The sequence below is a fragment of the Hippoglossus stenolepis genome, chromosome 4, assembly GCF_022539355.2.
Source record: "Hippoglossus stenolepis isolate QCI-W04-F060 chromosome 4, HSTE1.2, whole genome shotgun sequence".
Lineage (NCBI taxonomy): Eukaryota > Metazoa > Chordata > Actinopteri > Pleuronectiformes > Pleuronectidae > Hippoglossus > Hippoglossus stenolepis.
The window spans coordinates 13,762,508-13,778,889 of NC_061486.1; the positions used below are offsets into that span (position 1 = coordinate 13,762,508).

Consider the following 16,382-nt stretch of genomic DNA (forward strand, 5'->3'; position numbering starts at 1 on the left):
ATTAATAATCTGTCATATAGAGCAATTGCCTCAGGATAGTTTGGGTCTATATATAGTGATTTAGGGGCGGCGCGGTGGTGCAGTAGTTGGCACTGTTGACTCACAGCAAGAAGGTTCTGGGCTTGAACTCTGCTCCGGCCAGGGCCTTTCTGTGCAGAGTAAACACGCTCTCCCACGACTTCCTCCTCAAGTGCAATGACAGGCAGGTTAGGTAAACTGAGGACTCAAACTTTTCAGTGGGAATGAATGTGAGTTTAAATGGGTATATACCAGCCCTGTATAGACTTTTGACCCTTCTTTACTAACTGATTGATTTTACAGTGTATAGATTATGTGTTTATCATCATTCCTTATTACCCAAGTTAACATCGTCATACAGCTGGTTTTCAAGTCAACTTTATTGTCATTCATCCACATACACAGTAAACGGCTGAACGTAATGGGGTTTCCCACAGGCCAATGTGCAAAAAAGAAACAGTGCAGTATAAAACATTAAAAAAAAACATATAATTAGCGTTAGCCGGAGGGACCATTGCGTGCATGTGCCCAACCATCTTGGTCCCTTTTTCTGACAAACTGTCAAACACCTAATAATGTTAAATTAGGGATAAGAGAAAACCCGTAAATATACACATTTGAGAACTGAATTGTTGCTTTACAATTATTTTTAAAATCCGGCAATAAACCCGATTGACTACATGGGCACCAGGGATAATAATGAAACCTGCGAGACCCATTATTAAAAATGTCTCCATTGAGGTATTATGATTAATAGAAAAATAAGAAGCATATATCAATAATAGTACAATATAAACCCATCTACCTGTCTTAGAGTGGGGCCTTGTGCATATATGGCCCATATTCCTTGAATAAATGAACAGAAGGTCAACAGGGGCCCACAGTTTTTTTCCCCCTATTTATAGTCACCAGGTTGATTAATCTGGTCGTGCTCATGGTTAAAACCAGCATTTAAGTGAAGAAGCACTGTTGCAAGGTTATATTAATATTCTTGGTGCACTATAGTTAAGTTTCACCAGTTTTGATGGACACATACCAGCCAATCAGACATGACAGTTTTCTGTCGCCATGGCAATAACTCTTGTAGTTGTAAAGTGCCGTTCATTACATTTCCCACAATGTCTGCTGTGTAAAATACCTATCAGTTACACCTGTGTGGGTCTATGGGTCCAAATACCTTAAAGGACATATTCAAAAAGTTGAGACTACACCATTTAAACCCAAACAAAGAGGGTTTAATGGAAAAATTGTCAAAGATGACCCGGAAAAACACATGTAACCAATGACGCTGAAGGTAACTTACTGTCTGCTGTAATTAAAGCTGTCTGAACAAGACTTGTGAAGTGATGAAGACCTCAGCGTCTCTCACAGCTGGAACGTACAGTACAGCAGACGTGTTAAAGTACGGGACGCTCTTCACACATACCCGCTGCCTCTGCCTGAGGGTGTTTGACTCTGCCTGACACTCGTGCATCTGAGGGTGGACACTCAGGTTAGGTGATATGTCAACGTAATGTACTGTGGGACTATGGTAACTATAAGATAGACCTGTTCCTGTAATACTCGTCTTTGTATTAGTGCATCCTTAGGTAAATGAGCATGACTAATTAAATACTTAAATACTGTATTTAATTCCCTATAGCTAAGCCAACAACTGACATTCCCATGTTTAAATACAGGCATTTTCTCAGTTGAGTTTTCAGAGAATATTGTATATTATAAACCTGGTGGATTTAGAATAGATTTTACTGATCACCTTGTTCAGGCCCCAAACCACATGGCAGAAATGTTGACCCCCGATATGAGCCATGCAGCTCACAGCCTTTTGATCTTCAGGTGGGGCCCTTCTTGAGTTTAAATGTGACCTTGTGTGTGTGTGTGTGTGTGTGTGTGTGTATTGTCCAGGTATTACTCATGTTGGGACGTAAATCTGTTTACTCAGACACATTATGGACACTTGTTTTCCTTAAAGGGGCAAAACTCAAGTCCCCATAACGTAAATAATGTAATTCTATGGTGAGGACATGTTGTAAAGTTAGTTAAGATTAGGTTTATTTGAAGGTTAGGTTACGGTTAAAGTTTGGTTTAGGATAAGGTTAGGTTTAGGTTTGGTTAAGGTTAAGAATTCAGACTACGTTAAAATTAGGTTTAGTTAAAGGATAGGATTAAGTTAAATGTAGGTTCAAGTTAGGTTAAGGTTAAGGATAGCGCTAGGCAAGTAGTAACTCTGGCTAAGGTAGAGTAAGTCTCTCTAATAATAATAATAATAATTCTCGTTTTGCTTTGGTAACCTTTGACTATGGGGGGTTAGGGAGTGGCAGGGGTCTATAGGAGACCCCCTGGTGTGTCTGTGACAATCACTTCACTGTAAAAACATCTCACATTTAATGAAACGTCCAGTAGCAGAAACCACTCATGTCTGATCAGTGACATCCTCCTGCTCTGTCTCAGCCCTCACGAGGCCACTCACTCCCTCCACTTTCATTTTCGACACATTTTACTCTGCGCTCCTCCCATGAAACACACACACACACACACACGCACGCACGCACATTTATTTGGTGAGATCCCACAGTGAAGCTGATTCTTCAGCCCGAGGAGGAGGAAGAAGAGGAGCCCACACTGTGACAGCCCGGCCTCTCAACAACACGCTCCAATCTGCCGCTGCAGCAGTAGTCGGCGTGCTGAGCCAGGAGCGAACCGGTAGCTGTCTCTCTCTCTCTGTGTGTGTGTCAGTGTGTGAGACCCGGGACACCGAGGCGAGGGGGAGAGCTCATTCCACAACACAGCACTCAGTCCTCCATGGCTCTGTGCAACGGAGAGAGCAAGGTCAGTAGCAGCGGGGAGTGTCCGGTACCGGGCAGCCCGGGTTCACTTGGCGTTAGGACACCGAGTGTCCGGTGTACCCACTCGCCCGGTTAGTCCCGGCCTGTGTGCACCTCCGGGGGGTAAAAGTTAAGGAGGGAATGTAACGTTTGCCAGCAGCGCTGAGCAGCACCCAGCACCCTGTTGTGCGCCTGTTGCAGCGGTACATGGACATGTTGCTCGTGGCTATGCTAACGTACCGGACAGGACATAGGTCCGCGGTGTTTAGCGCAAATATAAGCCGTGACACATGTCTCCTCGGGGAGCGGACGCCTTTCTCTTGTCCCTCTAAGACCATCTGCCTCCAAGCACCGCGTGGGCTTTAGCATGGCTACGCTAACTTGAGCTAACAGGCTAATGCTAACTCGTCCTGTTTATACTATCCGCGAGCTAGCATGCTACACGGGCGGTTCGCCTGCTAGCTAATAGCCGCGTAGCCGCAATTTTGCAATGACAGTGGTTATAGAAGCCTGTCATGCATTGCGAAAGCTGTTTAGAAGGCAAGCTAATTTCTTTTTTGAGCTAACTTTAGGCTAACGTAAACGGAAATGTTTGCCTACGTCGCTTCTAAGCTAGTATGAGTAGGGGGTTACCGGTCTGACAACCTGAGCTGCTGCTGTGTTACCAGCTGACTCGGTAAAGTTTGCTCTGGGTTTCCTCCTGGTTGTTTTTCAACAGTCACTGTGCTTGATGACGCGTTGTTTTAAGAGCTTTACGCCACTTTAGACTTTGCATCCGAGGTGCGCAATCAAAGTTGTTTTTAGAAATGTCAATGGCGGAAGTGTTTCCCAGCCTCCACGTGGGATTCTGTCTCGCAGTCCTCGTCTACACACTTAAAGTAAAGGCACTTCCTATCAATGATCTGACCCCGCATAGCCTGTGTTAGGAATAGTTTGATTTCCGCATAGGCTTATGAAATAACACCCGTACACGCAGAGAGGGGAGAGGAACAGTATACCGTGATAAGGCGCTTTGACTAATTGGTGGGTTTCATGTGATGCTGCTGATGGGATGAATGACTGCAGCACTCCACATGAGTGATGGTCTGTATTGTAGCTCACATGTCCATAATTGTGTTAAGCCTTATTGAGTCCCATTTGCCATGGGGAAGGGGGGGCAGAGGTGCAACAGTGAAGAGTAGAGGGAGTGGGCTGCCTTGTGATGCCACCAAATTGTTAAGGAGATCGTTAAAACTATATTTGTGTGTCCCTGTCGAGGTCCTGTCACCTGGTAAACACAAGTGTGCAGAAGTGACATTGGGCGTTCACACACACCTCCAGCACTGTAAACATAACAGTTTGTGTGTGTTTTTTTTCCTTCCTGATTGTGTGTGTGTCAACAGCTGGAGATCAGCAGCACAGAGCAAAATGGGTCATGCGAGGGGGCGGTGGCGATCCTGGATGCCGGGGCCCAGTATGGCAAGGTGATCGACAGAAGGGTGCGAGAGCTGTGTGTACGCTCTGAGATCCTCCCTCTAGAGACCCCGGCCTTTGCTCTCAGAGAACAGGGATACAGGTGAGCATTTGAGGCACCTGCCATGCACCACAGATGTTTTTTTTCTTTCTAGCATTGTTATTGCACTGTCCTGTCAATATGAATGTTTTGCTGTACATTTTGACTTTATCGTTAACGGTCTCTCACAACCTCCTCAGGGCAATTATTATTTCAGGAGGTCCAGCCTCTGTGTATGCAGAAGATGCCCCCTGGTTTGACCCTGCCATATTCACCATTGGGAAGCCTGTCCTTGGGATTTGCTATGGGATGCAGGTATTCATGCATACACACATTCAGTAAAATTCTGCAATGAGAAGCTGTTGAAGTGATAAGGGATACCATCAACCCCATTCAGACCTGGTATTAACATCCTTCATGAGTTATCCGATCACAAGTGGTCAGATGATGTACGTGATTAGATATATAGATCACATTTAGTGCCTGGAAGTGAGATTCAGTCACAAGTGGTCTTTGCTTTGGTATTTGCTTTCACTCTGAGTAGCTGTACTGTATTATCACTCAACTCCAGGCTACTGTCCAGCGCTCTTGGGCCAAAGGGGACTTAACCACCTTCTACAAGGGCAGTTTGACATTCACTGAGGAAGACGAGAGCGTTGCTCGCTCATTTTTCCACACTAGCCTGAAAATTAAAACCAGCAGCTTCTCAAGCACATTTCTCTAAACTGCAGGCCATTGTGCAATGTTTGGAATCACACTAAAATGTGATCTGTGTCCAAGTGTTGACTTTGCTGTGTGTGTATGTGTGTTACAGATGATGAATAAAGTGTTTGGTGGAACAGTACACAAAAAGAGTGTACGGGAAGATGGAGTGTTCAGTATTGGACTGGACAACACTTGTTCTCTCTTCAGGTAATTTAGTTTCTATTACAAATATGTCGCAATAAGCACATTGTTCTCATGAAGCTACCCATTCGCACACATCCTTTTAATTTTACAATTAGATACAGTGGTTTGGCTATGTTCATTTTTGCAGCAGTGGCCAAATGTATATCTGTATTTGCTGATATATTTCAGGCCGAGAACATAACTGATTTGGTACTTTGTAAGAGTTTATTAAATCGGTGAGGACATGCTTGGTGCAACAATAACATGAATCCTGTGCACAGAAGACAGCATCACACTACAAATGAGGTTGTGTGATAAAGCAAGTTTTTGTTCTGGTTTTTCCCAGGACCACATTTACTACATAAACTGCAGAAGCATTCCTGCAGTCACATATGGTTGTTAGACAAATACTGCGGAGTCTAAAATAGAAGGCTTTTATCACTGTCTGCCTCTAACACTTGACTCAAATGCACACCCTGAAAACAGTCACTGCACACATAACTATCATACACCACATTCCTTTGTCTTATGTCTGTGTGTCTGTTTGTCTTAACAGAGGCCTTCAGAAGGAGGAACTGGTCCTGCTTACCCATGGAGACAGTGTGGATAAAGTGGCTGATGGCTTTAAAGTGGTGGCCCAATCTGGGAGCATCATTGCTGGTGAGGAGCACACTTCAAATTTAATTTAGAATCAGATTGTGGTGCATAAAAACTGTTTTGTTTTGTTGTAGAAAGCCTGAGACTGTGTGCATGTATTTACATCTGACACGACCTTTGAGAATAATGTGCAATCTCTATTTTGAGTTTGTTGAGTCTTGTACATAGTTGTTATTTTTAAAAGACCCCAAATTTGACCGTGGCAGTGTTTACATTCCCGTCATCACGTCTCTGTTTTCCCCAATAGGGATCGCTAACGAACAGAAGAAGCTGTACGGGACCCAGTTTCACCCCGAGGTCGACTTGACAGAGCGAGGCACGGAGATGCTGCGCAACTTCCTCTTTGAGATTGCGGAATGCACAAGTACCTTCACTGTACAGAACCGCCAGCAGACCTGCATCAATGAAATCCAAGAAAAAGTTGGGAAATCTAAAGTTCTGGTGAGTGAAACTGCACCAGATTTAATGTGTGTGTCAAAAGCATTTTTAGGGCAGATCTACTTAAAAGAAAGAAGCATGTTTTAACCTACAATGGGAGATAAAGCCGAGTTGCTGAGTGTGAATTGTGCTGGCTGCTCAGAAAGTGGTGACAGCAGCAGTCATGTGAAGTTAAGTCGAACCAATTAAACTCTGAAATTAAACCCTGTTCTGTCTGAAAAGAGGCAGTCGACTCCCTGAGAGGCTTCAAACTGGGCTTCATCTCAGGGGAGTATGAAGGCGATAAATGAGTGTAGGGAACAGGCACAGGATTTATATTTCTAGAAATACATGTAGCCTCTTTATTTTTTTCTCAAAAACAGTATGTCTGTTATTTGTTACTATGTGGAATTTCGGGTATGAGATTCCCAAAAGTTGGTAGCCAGCTAAGTAGAAGCATAGCAGTCAGGAGTCAACTTTTCCAACTGCCTATTATTTTACACCCTGGCAATAGATACAACTGCACATAAACTTAAGACAATATGACTGGGAAAAGTAGTCGTTAATGTGAAGGTAAAATAGAAGTGTTAGTGGTGTCCAAATTCAGGGCCAACATCCTTGGTACTCTGCATTTGAAGACAGATGTCATCACAGTGGTGCGACTAGACTGTCCCATTTCAAGGGGTCCTTCAAAAGTGGCAGAAAAATGTCTTTCTCAGGCCAACCTATCCCAGGATTCATTGCACTGCAGTGACAAAGCTAACAAGCTAGCTATTCAGGTGGCTGAGCAGCAGTAAGTGCAGCGGCTCAAAGTAGCTAGTGATGCATCAGTAAGGCTGGGACAAGTTGGTGATGCAAATAGGAAAACCTCTGATAGACCAGACCATCTAATTTCAGTTCAGCCTGCGCTGACTATGAAGACCACACCTTTCACAGCTGAATTATGACACTGCATTTGATTTTGTTGTTGACTGTTTGCAAGTGGTCCAGTGTTTACCTGGCGAATTTGTTCCCAGTCGAGCAAGATCACATATCTTCATTTAAAGATGTTGTTTTTCTGAACGTATCCTCAGGTGCTTCTGAGTGGCGGAGTGGACTCCACAGTGTGCACAGCCCTCCTCAACAAAGCTCTGAACCAGGACCAGGTGATCGCGGTTCACATTGACAATGGCTTCATGAGGAAGAGGGAGAGTCAGAGTGTGGAGGAGGCCCTCACCAAGCTGGGTATCAAACTTAAAGGTGGGTGACTAAGTAGAGATGGTACAGTTAGAACTGACGGGTCTAAATAAAGACTTCAAGATGGGAGCTTGTTGACATAATGAAATAAGCTCTTGTGATTTCAGCTGTTAATCTAATTGGAATTTATTAAGAAGTGAAATCAGAAACCTATTAGAATCAAATTATAGCTTCTTTTACACTAGGTATTGCCATTGTGGGTAATTGATATTATTTTGTCATTTGATAGACTGAATGAATTATCAGCACATATGATTTGTATCAGCCTTAGATGTGTTTTTGTGTCTCTCGTAACCCACCTGTGTCTTCTGCCTCTCCTTCTCTCCCCTATCATGTTACTCTCCTCAGTGGTGAACGCAGCTCACACCTTCTACAATGGAACGACAACCCTTCCCATCTCTGACGAGGACAGGACGCCACGGAAACGCATCAGCAAGACCCTGAACATGACCACCAACCCTGAGGAGAAGAGGAAAATTATTGGAGACACATTTGTCAAAGTGGGTTCAAGGTTTTAATCGATTATTTTATGAAACATACTAAATAATGTTTTTATTATTGCTATATTTTAATCTTAACCTGTCTTGTTACTGTACATATCATCTTTAATCACATTATCTCTTCAGCTTCACATTTATATGGTATGGTTTCTTTGTCTGTGATTCACTAGTTTACTGTTGTACCTGACCTAATGAATTGTCACAGGTGGCGAATGAAGTGATAGGAGAGATGAATCTGAAGCCAGAGGAGGTTTTCCTGGCCCAGGGTACCTTGAGGCCCGATCTCATCGAGAGCGCCTCTCCTCTCGCCAGTGGCAAGGCGGAGGTCATCAAAACGCACCACAACGACACCGAGCTCATCCGCAAACTCAGAGATGAGGTACTGCTCACACAATGTTTTGTTCTGCTGCTGTGTATGAGTATGGGAATACTGTGCCTTTCAGAGATGTTTACACTTATGCTTAAGGTCATAAATCTCCATCACTTCCTCCCTCATAAACATTATCTAGAACAATTATATCAAGATACTTCCCAATTACCTATTTGGAAGTTAATGAAATGACTGTGTAGCTCATACGTGAATTGAAAGCTTAAGATGTTAATGAAGATGTTTTGAATTATGCTGACTATTGACAGTAAATCCCTGATTGTACACTTGTATGGCAGAATGATGACAAATGTGTAAACATCACTTTCTTTTCTTAAAAGTTAATCTGTAATCCTTTATTCTTCAAAGAGACCTCCTTCTTAATTCATGGTTAAAGATTTAAATTCACTCAAGGCAGCACCGAAGTGACAGTTTTTCTTTTTGCTCAGCCCTTCTGCATAAACGCTATGCAACACAAACATATCCCTGACTCCCCCACGGTTGCAGTGCTGATTCCACTTGTTTTATGATCCTCCAGGGAAAAGTTATCGAACCGTTGAAAGATTTCCACAAAGATGAGGTCAGAGCGCTGGGGAGGGAGCTGGGCTTACCAGAAGAGATTGTCTCCCGACACCCTTTCCCTGGCAAGTACAGAAACACACACTTCTATGATATTACAGCTTTGACAGAACTGTACAAAACTGAATTTTATCAACACAATACTGAGCAATGTTGACTTTTCATTGTCTCCTTTCTGTCTCTTTCTCTGATGCTTAGTCAATCAGACACTCAAATCTGTCAAATAACTCCTGCATTTTCTAAAAACTGCTTCTCCTCTCTCTTTTCTCCCTTTTAGGTCCTGGTTTGTCCATCAGAGTGATTTGTGCAGAGGAACCATACGTCTGTAAGGATTTTGCTGAAACAAACAACATCCTCAAAATCATCACAGACTTCTCTGCCAGCATCAAAAAGGTACAGAACAACACTAACTCATAAGAAAGTGTAATGAAGGGGTGGTGTATAGCTCACCTGGTAGAGCTGCTGCCCCATGGGGCCCCTCTGCAGCGACCCGCATTTTGATTCCAGCCTGTGGTCCTTTGCTGCGTGCCTCCCCCCATTCTCTCTGCCCCCCTTTCACCACTAGACTCTCTCTGTCCTATCAAATAAATAGGTACTGACTATTTGGATGACCTATGTTTGTGGAGGCTATTCTAACAGAATCCCAATTCATGCAATTTCAACTAATGGGAAGAGGAAAATGATTTATCAATTTGATGGCCAGCGTTTGCAGTGATGCGTGCACATTTTTATTTATTAACTGAATCACTGCTTATTGAAAACACCTCTGAACTGCTGACACTGTAAATATCCTGACATCAGATATTTGAGGTCGTTTGCCGATCCAGACAAATCAAAGACAGATGCAGGACTGGGGGAAAGTCCAGCTCTGATAAATCACTGGTTCCCTGCAGTGATCTTGCAAATATGACTTTATTTCTGAGGTAGAAACTCAGGCAAGTTATAATCTCTAGAAATAGAAATACCAAGTTGCTGTTTGTATAAAATAAGTCATTACAGTGGAAGCTCTGCCCACACACCAAACTAGAAAACATTGGCTGCTATTCATTTAATCAAGGATTAATAATGTGCAACCTCTGCTGGTTGGTTTAACAGATTGCTACATAGGCCTTATATCATGGTAATGGTAGAAAAGCCTAATAATAGTTGAGATGTTTTGAGATTTTTCTCATTTGGTTTTGATTCTTTGTTTATCACTAAGTCAAATTAAGGCCAAATGTGAAGAACAGAAATTAAACATTAGCTTTGGTAAGATTTTGATTTGCTGCAGGTTGTCTGACACTACAACTGAGGTACAGGAAAGCTTTTCAGTAGAAGAATAATTTAATGTTAAGAGTTTATCTACATTTTAATCAAGTATTTCTACTTTGACATTGGAAATCAGGGTTTTTGTGGATATTCTGACAAAATTGATCTGAAAGTCCTTTGTTCAGCAGTTTCAATGCTTCGTGTGACATTTCATAGGAGAAATTTCATTTATCTGTGTTAATTAAAAGTATTGATGATTTGAAAGAACTGTGACACATTTTGAGGTAGCTGCCGTCACAATCAGCTTCTGTGTTTCTCCTCTCCAGCCCCACACTTTGCTGCAGAGAGTCAAGTCGTGCATATCAGATGAGGAAGAGGAGAAGCTCATGCAGATCACCAGCCTTCATTCACTCAATGCCTTCCTGCTGCCCATCAAAACTGTCGGCGTCCAGGTAACCAGCCTCATCACATCTCACCAGTCACACTAAATTTATACGTTGTGTGTTCTCTATCCCACTGAATCAACAATCTAAGGTAATAATAATAAGGATGGAAATGTAGCCATTCAGGTTAAACTCACAGTTCAGTCGTTACTGAAGTGTAATATTTATCTTCATATAAAAACCTTGTAAAATGGCTTTTACCAACAAGTTTAAGATTCAAAGACTCTGTCCTACTTAATTTGATATTTAATCTAAAATTCTATCATAAATGACAAGTGACATTATTGCAAAGGTGGCTTTAAGGTCTTCACGTTGACTTCTCTACCATGATGTGGACAATACTTAGAGGAATACATTTATACATTTGTTATTTTAAAGTAGAGCTAATACAGCGGCAGCTTAAAGGCTCAAGTAAAAATACACTTTTAAAGGTTTATGTATTTTATTTGTTTGAGATTTCTTGAGTAATTTTACATATATGGAGAATTCAAATCTCTTCAGAGTTGCTGATGTTTTATTTAAGGCTGTGAAGACTTAAAACAGTGTCTCATGTCTTAAAACTATAACTTCTTTGTTACCCATCAGACACACACACACATAGAGGTGTCTCAGTGTTTTATTCTTTGTCCAGTACAATTTTTTTTTTCTCACTTTCTGGTCATTTATACTGAGCTTTTGTGTTGTTTGGAGAGAACAGTGGTTACAACCACTTTCCTCCCCCACTCATCACAGTCAGTGACTGTGTGTCTGTGTGGGTGTGTCCTGTCACTTCCTGTTTGAAGCTGCGGTTTTAAATTTAGCATAAACCTCAAATTGTGGGGGAGACAGGAGACTGTCTGCAAACACAGGGAAGTTTCCCTGCCTGGGGGATTAGTTGAAATGAAAACAGACACATTTATTTATAGAAACTTAACTGCTAATCCTGCATTTGTTGAGGGCTTGTGTTTTCTTATTTGTTGTTTTATTTGTAGTTCAATGAAAACTTAAGCTAAAAAAAAACATTTTCTATTTCAGGGGGATTGCCGATCCTACAGTTACGTGTGCGGTATCACAAGTAAAGAATCTCCACACTGGGAATCTCTTATGTTCCTGTCCAGACTCATCCCTCGCATGTGCCATAGCATCAATAGGTAATAAACAAATCTTGCAGTGATACACCACGTTCAACAGTCCGCAGAACAGACAGACCCATTCATGCATGTATTCATGTGTTTCTTTTTCCAGAGTTGTGTATGTATTTGGGTCCCACGTGAAGGAGCCTCCAACAGACATTACTCCAACCTTCCTGACCACAGGCGTTCTGAGCACGCTCAGACAGGCTGACTTTGTAGCTCACTCTATTCTTAGAGAGTCTGGTAAGTGTTTGTCCCAGTAACTTCAGATATTTTAATTTAGTCCTGTGTATTGAATCATAGCAGACTATTTGGGAGGATTTTTATTGAATGAATATATGTAAGTTATGTTCTATAGAGTCATTCAGTTCTTTGATTGGATCAAATATTTCCACATACATAAACCGACAAGTGCACTTGTGTGCATAGTTACACCCATAAAGGGAATTTCACGTCTCCAGAGGCAAAGCAAATATGAATTTTCAGTTTTCCAGTGAGACGACCATTTGAAATGGCTTCAAAGATCATTTTTTCCACTCTTCATATTACTGGTACTTTTACTTTAGTAATATATTTCTGACAGCCCTGTTTTTTTCCATTGCTGACACCCAGTGAAGGCATCATAAGTAAAATGGATATTAAGTCATCTTAAGGCATCGGACTTACCAACAGATAAAGGTATAAACAACCAGCTCCTGAGTCTGCATTATTTCATGTTCAAACTACAATAAAATTATGCAGACTCAAGTGCTGGTTGTTTATACCGGTATCTGTTGGAATAGTATATAGTGAAGGTGGTAAAGGAGTAATACAAGTGAACAAGATAATTTAGACTTTAGTCATTGGCATTGTCAAATGGATAAATGCTATGTGACTATTTATTTTTTAAAACAGAGAAGGAAAGATGTTTTCCACCATTCAGAGACATGAATTTGTTTAAGAAATAGTTTTTCAATTTCTAATTTAGAAGGTGAAGCCACATTGGTAATTGCAATTAATACAAATTTGTCAGAGCAGCATTACGTTTTTTAATTTCGGCTTTTTTTCTTTCAGGCTACTCCGGTAAAATCAGCCAGATGCCAGTCATCCTAACCCCCCTGCACTTTGACCGTGACCCACTGCAAAAGCAGCCGTCCTGCCGGCGCTCTGTGGTGGTCCGCACTTTCATCACCAGCGACTTCATGACTGGCATCCCCGCTATGCCTGGCAACCACATCCCAGAGGAGGTATACAATGATTTACTCTTAGTGATTGCCCGATAGTTGGTGGCATCATCTTACCACCATGGGTCCCACCTTAAGGGCCAGGGACTGAGCGTTAATCAACTCAAGAATTAAATAAAGGGCGTTTGTAAGTGTTATCTGTTTTTATTTTCCCAGGTGGTGCTGAAGATGGTCAATGAGATCAAGAAGATCCCAGGCATCTCCAGAGTCATGTATGATCTGACTTCCAAACCACCGGGCACCACAGAGTGGGAGTAAAACGCCACACGACGTCACACCGACAGGACACGCACTCACACACGATGCACAAAACACACTCAACAGATATCAGAGAGGGCTGGTGAACTCCTCCTTTTCGTCTGTCCTTCCTCCCTTCCAACCTTTTTCCTCCCCCCCACTCCTCACCCCTCTCCCCTTCCCCCTCCTCTCTTTAACATTCCCACGGAAGGCAGACCGTACTGTGACGGGCGCACGCGCAAAGGTGCTCCCGCTCTGCTCTCCCCACCACTCCTCCCTGGTCTTAATATTTTTTGGCGATAGGGATTGATTCATGTCGGTTATTGATAATGTATTGTTATTTTTTTGGTCCGTGTTTTTCCTCTCTATGACAAAAAGATAAAATTGCTGCTTCCTTTTTTGAGGTAAAGCCATTAAAGGCGAGCGGCGAGAAGCTGTGAAAGTTCAGAAAGTGGACTTTATGTTGTGCCTCAGGTTACGGGATGAGCTTGATATGAAATAAGCAAAACAATAGTGTGACGAAAAGGAAAAAAAAAACAGTGGAGGGAGGATTTGCAACTCTTCAGCAATTGTTTTCTGCCTTTTTTTTTTGTCGTACGTTTTTTGTTGTATTATCGTAGGTCAGAATGTTCTCCGCCTAAAGACTATCCTCTCTATTTGTTCGTTTTCACTCTCTGCCTGTATACTGTGCTCTGAAGAAGGTTGTCTGAGCGGACGTTAACCTGCACAGACGACCCGAATGACCAATCAACAGTTTTTAAGCTTTTTGTTTTGCCAAAAGTAGAAAATGCCGTGGTTATGTATAACATTGTGGGCTCCTCGGGCGACGACGCTGTACCTGCTGTGGACAGCCGTCAATGAGAATAGCTTCAGTATGATGACTGGTGTGCAGCTGTGCAGGAGGCTAATATGATGGGTAACGTTTATTGTGCCTGTTCTATTGTTTTTCTTTTTTTTTTTTGCTTTGTTGTTTTCTTTGGTGTGACCCGACCTGGACTATTGACGTTTCCAGAAAAGAGGATATAACACTGTTCCTCCTCATGCTGCAATATGTATGCTTTTTATGAAGACTAAACACGACAAATAACAAAATTATAATTACATTAGAGTTTATAACCACATGTGTAAATTGCTTTTCATCATTATTTGGTGGCCCTTTGTTGTGCAGGGGCATATTTTTGCACATTTCTTCTTTTTCTTTATTCACCCATAATTCCTCTGTGCTTGATCAGCACAACAGCATAAAACATCCAGTGGGAACTTAACCGTAAGTGTGTCACTGTGTCGTGTCAAAGGTCAGGTTAAGAGCTTCGTCTGTTGCCATCTCTAGAATTACGTTCACTGTGTCTCAGAATGGCATTATCGTGTCATTTAATTTCTGTTCTGTACAGCATCATACTCTCTAGTCTTCAGTCTTGTCATTTAGACCTCAGTGAATTCAGTGCTCAGGTTTAACTGAGTTTTAAAAAGTGTACCCTACCCCCGTTAGAGACATTTCACTCAGACATGTTGGTCATCTCGCCTCCAGCTGTTTGTCTTTGTGCCTCTCACCCTCTGTTATATCCTCATATCCTCACCCTCCCATTTTAGTGGCAAAATACTCCTAATTCAAAAATAAATGGTTTTCCTCTAACTTGTCTTAACTGCTATTAGTGTTTTCCCTCAGTTCTGCCTTTTTGTGTGTTTCCGTTGCATATGTCTCCATAGAAAACAGCTTGATAATAACAGACATAGAATTTTGTAGTTGGATTTAATTGCAATATTGATAAGATTAAGTTATGCAACTATCTGTCTGATGGGTTTGTTGTTTTGTTTTTATTTTCGTTCAACAATGCTCGTTCTCCTTAGTAATGTGCCTCAAACCAAGCCACTGCATGCAGTTTCAACTATGACGACATTTGTACAATGGAAAACTGAGCTTTAATAAAGATCTCCATGTTGAAACTTCTCACATCTGTCATGAACAGCTCATCTATTGTAGACTTCTCTATATATTTATTTAGCTTATCCTCTTCATCACTGAAATATGGATCACTTAAGAAATATTTAACTTATGTCTGTGGGGAGTCACCTTTGGCAGCACTTATATTGGAGTGAGGATGAGCTGATAGAATATCTTGCCATAAAATATAATAATATACATCATCCACTCTATATATTCATTTTTGACATGACAGATTACCAAACACAGGCTACTCAACCTCTTAACTAAATAATCTTTTAAATTAAGAAATGGGTATTATCAAAATATGTTGACAAACCGTTTGAAAAACGCTGTTATGATCTATAATATGCTGAAAACCAAAATTGGAGCATCACATTTTTGATGCTGTTGCTGTGTTTAAACAGGAATGAACAATTACTTTTCATCCATCCATCTCTATCTCTATGGCATGTCTCTGTCTTATAATGCAGCCTTTTGTATTTTGTAGTATATTGTGATTACAGCCAGATCACTAATATTCACAGTTCTGTTTAACACCGGAGGCGTCTGAAGGTTCATTTTTCTCACCACACTGACAACTCTTCACTTCAGTCTCATCACTTCAGAAGTTATCATGTAAAACTTTTTAAAACCACCCCAGTAAAATAAAACAGTAGCACACACATACTTCCTCTTTTCCCCTTTAACCACGTGCCTCTTTATGTCTCTGCGTGAGCTGCCCTTTGAAATTAGCATCTTTTTAAATGACTCTGCATAATTGATTCCACGCAGAAGTCATCAGCATCAGTCAGGCGACTCATGATCACAAGGGCTCAATCACACACACACACACACACACACATACATATCCTCAGCAGCTATACAAGACTTGCATCTCAATATCTCCATCATGCTGTTTGCAAATTTACTTTGAGTATAATGTCATATAATAATAACTTTATTTCTATAGCACTTATCTAAACAAGGTATACTTTACAAAAACATTGAAATAAAACAAAAACAAAACAAGACAAAATAAGAAGGATGACAGAAAAATATTAAAAACACATCAGTTAATTAAAACAAGTATAAAGAATTAATATCTAATTCCCTCAGGTCAGGAATGTCACGAGCCTCCAGGTCCTGAAGGCAAAAACCTGGTCACCCCTAGTTACCAGCATCAGTTGCCTACCTTGAGTAAGGTCCGGGCAAATTT

At 41.4% G+C, this 16,382-nt stretch overlaps 1 protein-coding gene across 1 annotated transcript; it reads left to right on the top strand.

The window, feature by feature from the left end:
- Positions 1-2,489: 2,489 nt before the first annotated feature.
- gmps (guanine monophosphate synthase) lies at positions 2,490-15,190 on the top strand. The gene is made up of 16 exons (XM_035154707.2): positions 2,490-2,847; positions 4,226-4,398; positions 4,536-4,650; positions 5,150-5,247; positions 5,780-5,883; positions 6,128-6,321; positions 7,371-7,536; positions 7,882-8,033; positions 8,239-8,412; positions 8,939-9,044; positions 9,257-9,372; positions 10,554-10,679; positions 11,685-11,800; positions 11,895-12,025; positions 12,836-13,008; positions 13,162-15,190. Exons 1-16 carry the CDS (start codon positions 2,821-2,823, stop codon positions 13,261-13,263), a joined length of 2,073 nt encoding a protein of 690 aa, XP_035010598.1. The 5' UTR covers positions 2,490-2,820; the 3' UTR covers positions 13,264-15,190.
- The last annotated feature ends 1,192 nt before the right edge of the window (positions 15,191-16,382 follow it).